This window comes from Rutidosis leptorrhynchoides, chromosome 11 (genome assembly GCF_046630445.1).
Source record: "Rutidosis leptorrhynchoides isolate AG116_Rl617_1_P2 chromosome 11, CSIRO_AGI_Rlap_v1, whole genome shotgun sequence".
Lineage (NCBI taxonomy): Eukaryota > Viridiplantae > Streptophyta > Magnoliopsida > Asterales > Asteraceae > Rutidosis > Rutidosis leptorrhynchoides.
In genome coordinates, this window is record NC_092343.1 from 353,229,700 (window position 1) to 353,236,968 (window position 7,269).

Genomic DNA, 7,269 nt, shown 5'->3' on the forward strand with positions numbered 1-7,269 from the left:
TATGAAATCATAGCAATTTGATTCACTCAAAACGGATTTAAAATGAAGAAGTTATGGGTAAAACAAGATTGGATAATTTTTCTCATTTTAGCTACGTGAAAATTGGTAACAAATCTATTCCAACCATAACTTAATCAACTTGTATTGTATATTATGTAATCTTGAGATACCATAGACACGTATACAATGTTTCGACCTATCATGTCGACACATCTATATATATTTCGGAACAACCATAGACACTCTATATGTGAATGTTGGAGTTGGCTATACAGGGTTGAGGTTGATTCCAAAATATATATAGTTTGAGTTGTGATCAATACTGAGATACGTATACACTGGGTCGTGGATTGATTCAAGATAATATTTATCGATTTATTTCTGTACATCTAACTGTGGACAACTAGTTGTAGGTTACTAACGAGGACAGCTGACTTAATAAACTTAAAACATCAAAATATATTAAAAGTGTTGTAAATATATTTTGAACATACTTTGATATATATGTATATATTGTTATAGGTTCGTGAATCAACCAGTGGCCAAGTCTTACTTCCCGACGAAGTAAAAATCTGTGAAAGTGAGTTATAGTCCCACTTTTAAAATCTAATATTTTTGGGATGAGAATACATGCAGGTTTTATAAATGATTTACAAAATAGACACAAGTACGTGAAACTACATTCTATGGTTGAATTATCGAAATCGAATATGCCTTTTTTATTAAGTCTGGTAATCTAAGAATTAGGGAACAGACACCCTAATTGACGCGAATCCTAAAGATAGATCTATTGGGCCTAACAAACCCCATCCAAAGTACCGGATGCTTTAGTACTTCAAAATTTATATCATATCCGAAGGGTGTCCCGGAATGATGGGGATATTCTTATATATGCATCTTGTTAATGTCGGTTACCAGGTGTTCACCATATGAATGATTTTTATCTCTATGTATGGGATGTGTATTGAAATATGAAATCTTGTGGTCTATTATTATGATTTGATATATATAGGTTAAACCTATAACTCACCAACATTTTTGTTGACGTTTTAAGCATGTTTATTCTCAGGTGATTATTAAGAGCTTCCGCTGTCGCATACTTAAATAAGGACGAGATTTGGAGTCCATGCTTGTATGATATTGTGTAAAAACTGCATTCAAGAAACTTATTTTGTTGTAACATATTTGTATTGTAAACCATTATGTAATGGTCGTGTGTAAACAGGATATTTTAGATTATCATCATTTGATAATCTACGTAAAGCTTTTTAAACCTTTATTGATGAAATAAAGGTTATGGTTTGTTTTAAAATGAATGCAGTCTTTCAAAAACGTCTCATATAGAGGCCAAAACCTCGCAACGAAATCAATTAATATGGAACGTTTTTAATCAATAAGAACGGGACATTTCAGAGTTGACCCGCCATTTCCGCCTTTGACAAGACTTTTAACCGTTGACCGACTTATTAGATGCCGAAACGGGGTTGAGAAGGGCTAGTCACCAAAATGCTGCAACGACCGTTGTGGACGCCGTTTGCAACCATGCCAAAACGGGGTTGATGATTCATTCACAAACCACAAAAAGTTCACTTTTTTTTTTCTTTCAACTCTGTATGTATATGTAATAACTATTTATGTTGTACAACAGAAACATAATAAAGTATAAAATACAGTATAAAATAATTTCAACGCTCGATACATGCTTGGCCATTGGCATTGATTACTGCTAGCAGTGGCGATTCCAGAATTAGAATTCGATGGGGTCCCATTTTTTTCAGTACTAATTATATTTTAATGTAATTTTAATGGTTTATTCAACCTTAAAAACCTACAAATTCGAAATATATATGGGGTCCGACTTGTTAAATTTGATAGTTTCCTATACATTTTAAAGAAAAAGCTATAAATTCAAAAAATATATGGGGTCCTGTAGTTAAATTTATTGGTGTCCTATACAATTTAAAGAGTATTTTCTATACAATATTTTTGAACTAGTGTTGTCCCATGACTCACGGGCTATAGGGTAAAGTTCCACTGACTGCTAGGGTTCTTGTTCTCACAAAAAAGATTTTCATTTAAAAAAATAAACTTAGACCTAAGATTGACAAATAGTGAAAGTATAAGGACGAAAAATGTAACTTTTCTCGCACTATACCCAAGCGATTCCGCCATTGTTACACAACAAAAAAGCTGTAATTTCCTGTAAAATAAACTCGTAGATTTTAGCGATTATTGATCTTCAAAGCTAGAATCTCACTAATTTCTATTCAAAATTCATACTTCCTTCACAGATTACATGAGGTCAAAAGACAGAATTTCATACTTCTACGACGGTATATTAACCACACTCAGTTATCTCTTTATGTAAATTCTCATACAATTAGTGTTCATGAAGACTTGTTACAGTATTATCAAATCATTTAATCTTCATTCACGTCAGTTTTTAGTCGATTATTTGTAATAATTTGTTTGTGTGTGATAATTTCAAACCCTAGAATGCTAGAAGTTTATGTGGTGTTGTATTTGCTGTGTGGTTATCATTTTGCAGATATTTCTGTTATTATATGTATAATTAGTAAAAAAAAAAACCCTAGAATGTTATGGACTTTTTGCAGGGGATGTTGGTAATGTTTACTTTGGACCGAATCATCCGATGAAGCCGCATCGATTATGTATGACTCATCATCTGGTGCTTTCGTATGATCTTCATAAGAAGATGGAAATTTATGTTAGTTTTATTGTTCTTTTTGGCTCTTTTTTTGGTTAGTAGTTTAATTGTTGTATTTATATTATTAAAAATATAATGTGTGTGTTTGTGCTCAATACAGAGGCCTCATAAGGCGTATCCAGTTGAGCTAGCGCAGTTTCACTCAGCTGATTATGTTGAATTCTTGCAACGGATAAATCCGGACACTCAACATTTGTTTCCAGAAGAAATGGCAAAATGTAATAATTTTAGATATATAAAACTTTATATAAAATTGTATCTAATATATAATAGTTATTTCAGTTAAACTAGGAGAAGATTGTCCTGTTTTTGATGACTTGTTTGAATTTTGCCAAATATATGCTGGTGGAACAATTGGTAAGTTGTATTTTACTTGAAATTCAGTTTTTTTTTTTTTTTTTTTTTTTATTGCATAGTTTGTATTAATGTTGGGTTGCAGATGCTGCACGCAGGTTAAACAATCAGCTTTGTGACATTGCAATAAACTGGGCCGGGGGATTACATCATGCTAAAAAGTGTGAGGCGTCTGGATTTTGTTATATAAATGACTTGGTTTTGGGTATTTTGGAGCTTTTAAAGTATCATGCACGTGTACTGTATATCGATATTGATGTTCATCATGGTGATGGTGTAGAAGAAGCGTTTTACTTTACTGACAGGTAACAATAACATTATCATATTCTGTACTTTTACACCTGACACTGTTGTAAAACTCCCAGAATACTCCCAGTTAATTGGTCAACCTGTCGGTTAATTGGTCAAAATCAGATTTGTTGGTCAAAATATGTCGAAGTCAAAATTGGTCAACATTTTAACATGAATTTAAACTAGAATTTTAGAGTTTTTAAACAAGTGAACAATTATGTCTATGTTTTTAGAAAATTGTATTTATGTTTGTGTTTTTTTTTTCCCTCTATATTTACTCATATAATTTTGGAATTTATTATTTAAATGCATAAAAGTCCAATCCGAAATTTATTATTTTAATGCATATGTTAGGGTGATGACTGTTAGTTTTCACAAGTTTGGAAATCTGTTCTTTCCTGGATCAGGTGATGTTAAGGTATTTTACACTTCCCTATATATTTGTATATTTATTTATAGTTATTATTTAAAATATAATTGGCATATTAAATTAAAGAGGCTGAATGAATTATATGGTCAAATTTGAGCTAATATATGATTGGTGTTCTTGATAAACTCCGTTAACTGTAATTTTCAATGTAGTAATAACATTTATATTTCGTGCTAGCATTGCGAGTTAAAATCTTTATTCCTTAAGATATGATATATGTTTGTATTACTGTCAAAAATATTAATTTGAATGTAGTTACTGTAATTTTCAATTTATAATTATATTCATGTATTTCATTAATCTTTTAGGAAATTGGAGAACGAGAAGGAAAGTTCTATGCCATTAACGTTCCCTTGAAGGATGGCATTGATGACACCGGCTTTACTCGTTTGTTTAAAACCGTAAGTTTTGATAACAAGACTGGTTATCAGAAGTGTTTATTCTTTTTTTTTTTCCTTATTTGTGTACAATATTTTAATGGGGCTGAAGTTGTGTATTTAATCTTTGTTATCTGAATTTTTTTTAGATAATTGCAAAGGTTGTTGAAACGTATCAACCGGGTGTGATAGTACTCCAGTGCGGGGCCGATTCACTTGCCGGGGACCGTTTGGGCTGCTTCAATCTCTCTATAGATGGTGCTAATCTTATTGTAATTATAACACACTTTGCTAAACTGTATTTGTTAATTGTTGCATATTAATTGATTCATGTTAATATCAATATACTCACCTTTTGGTTACTTACAAATTGCTTTGTATAGGACATGCTGAATGTGTCAAGTTTGTAAAAAAACTTGGATTGCCCCTGCTGGTACGTTTATTTTTTACTTTCGAATTTTGAATTTTTGACTTATGTTTATTGGACACTAATTTGGTGGGTCCCGCGCAGGTAACTGGAGGTGGAGGATATACGAAGGAGAATGTTGCTCGGTGTTGGACTGTTGAAACTGGAGTTCTTTTAGACACAGAACTTCCTAATGGTACATGCTTCTATATTTTTTTTTTTTTTTCATTTATAAATTTTTTTTTTTGGTAAAGATAACATGTACAATATGCATTGACTTAGAAACTCATCATCATATAGTCAACACAGTATATAAAGATTATCGTGATTGACAATCATTTATTTATTTATTTTTTTGTTGTAGATCAATTTCCTTGCTTATATTGTGTTTGAGTTCTTTACTATAATTTCTTTATTGAAATACCTTTCTGGAATTTTAATTTATTATTATTTTTTAAAAAAATTTGACCGAACTTGTTCTGCAATTGTAGAGATCCCAGATAATGACTATATCAAGTATTTTGCTCCAGAGTGCTCGTTAAGGATTCCAACTGCTCATATTGTATGACATTTATTTATTAAATTTTTATTTTGATATATGTTTTGAATTTAAGCTGTTTTTATGTTTGTTATATACTTGAGTATATTCTTAGAAAATGTGGTGTCTGTTATACAGTTTAACCTATGTTTGGCATCATTTTCATTTTGTGATTCTCCTGAAATGTAATTCGTTTGTTGCTAATTGGACAGGAAAATTGTAATAGCAAATCGTACCTAGGAACTATAAAGATGCAAGTTATGGAAAATCTTCGTGCCATTCAACATGCCCCAAGCGTACAGATGCAGGAGGTAAGTTGTAAATAAATAAACAATATTATTAGAATATTAATATTATTCATTTTGTTATTATTAGAATACCATACAGAAAAGAAATCAAAAGTATAGAAAAATCAGTTTAGTTATTAGAATATCGAGATTATTATTTATTTATTTTGTTCCACAAGATTCTTTCGTTTACATTTATATAGACGATTAGTTGATTGAGGGTCAAGATATTTTAGGGCTCAGTTGAAAAATTAAATCATATAATTTCTAGTTTTGATATATAGATTATGGATGACTTGAATTAACTTATAATAAATACTACAAGATGTTTTGGAATTGATATTAGAACTTATGAGGCAGTTATCATGTTATTTCTTCTTTAATATAATTGGTTTGTAAATGTAAATATTGAACATAATGAAATTACACCTCATGAGAATTTTATATTAATTTGAATTGAATGAATACATTCTTTTTGGATTAAACATCTATTATGATTTTGGATGCGAGCAATTGTGTCATTTATCATGTATTAAGATTTCTAATCGTTCACAGATTTATATTAACCAAACATGCCCAAGGATCAAATTTCATTTTAAATCGTATTGTAATTTAAATCCTAGGATTATAATTACATGAACCAAGAGATTGAGATAATATGTTAAAATAAAAATTTGTGCTTAATTTCTAATATTGCAGGTTCCACCTGACTTTTATATTCCTGATTTCGACGAAGATGAGAAGAACCCTGATGAACGAAATGATCGTAAGTTTTTAATACAACTGCTCGTGTCTAGTATTTTGACCCAGATAAACTTTTTATTTTTATTTTTTTGACAGTGAAATAATAAACATTATAGTATTATATTATATTAGATAAAGTGGGTCAAAATTGTTACCAAAAATTGCTCTAAGATTATTATAAAATCATATTTACCTCTTTAATATTGTTTCTATAACAGGTAGATTATGTAAAAATATTGGATAAGAAGTTTTATGTGCTGCCTGACCCATTTTGACCCATTATTCGACTGACCCATTTATCATCTAAACTTTTGTCATATTGTGTCTGCTGTAAATTTTCTTTGAGTTCTTATAGTTTTTCATTTTGCAACAGAGCACACACAAGACAAGCAAATTCAACGTGATGATGAATACTATGAAGGAGACAATGACAACGATCATAATATGGACGATGCTTAGTAATTAAGGCTGATAGTTGCTTTTATTTCGGGTAGATGTTATATAATTTAGGGTTTATTTAAAAATCGGGTTGGAATCACAAAGAAGCAATACACACAAGATCTTGTTATTGTTGTCTTATGTTAGATGTAAATGTAGTTGGTTGCGAATGATGAATTCTACAACAATGTGTAATCATATTCTCGTGTAATTCTAAGTTGTCAAAAAAGATGGTACTCTACGTTAGAGTGATTGTTATTTGTTTTTTCCTCGTTGAGGGTTTTTGTTTTGTATTGTAAAAAAAAAAAAAAACCCAAAGGTTGAAACGTAACGAACTTTTGATAATGATTTTTTGTGATATAATTTTCATATGTTATCAAATGACAATGGATCGTCGGTAATCTCGTATTTATATCTATGTTCATTTAATTTTTGTTCATTCATATTCATATATAATTAATTTCAGTTCATTCATATTCATATTAATATTCAGTAGAGCGGGGTTGATGAACAGAGGTGAGTGTATGTGTACTGTAACGGGGTTTTATGACACCACTATTCTTTTGAAATTTATCACAAAAAAATAATTTTTTAGTATATGACACCACTAAATATAATAATGGGACTCCATATATTTTTAGATTTTAAGTATTGATAGTTTAGACTACTAAAATAT

General features: G+C 30.2%; 1 protein-coding gene across 1 annotated transcript; it reads left to right on the top strand.

The window, feature by feature from the left end:
* Positions 1–2,195: 2,195 nt before the first annotated feature.
* Positions 2,196–6,900, top strand: LOC139877941 (histone deacetylase 9). The gene is made up of 14 exons (XM_071865340.1): positions 2,196–2,333; positions 2,616–2,728; positions 2,829–2,946; positions 3,011–3,085; positions 3,168–3,387; positions 3,728–3,791; positions 4,112–4,204; positions 4,330–4,438; positions 4,564–4,613; positions 4,692–4,782; positions 5,078–5,148; positions 5,337–5,435; positions 6,111–6,177; positions 6,529–6,900. Exons 1-14 carry the CDS (start codon positions 2,297–2,299, stop codon positions 6,612–6,614), a joined length of 1,293 nt encoding a protein of 430 aa, XP_071721441.1. The 5' UTR covers positions 2,196–2,296; the 3' UTR covers positions 6,615–6,900.
* Positions 6,901–7,269: the final 369 nt, after the last annotated feature.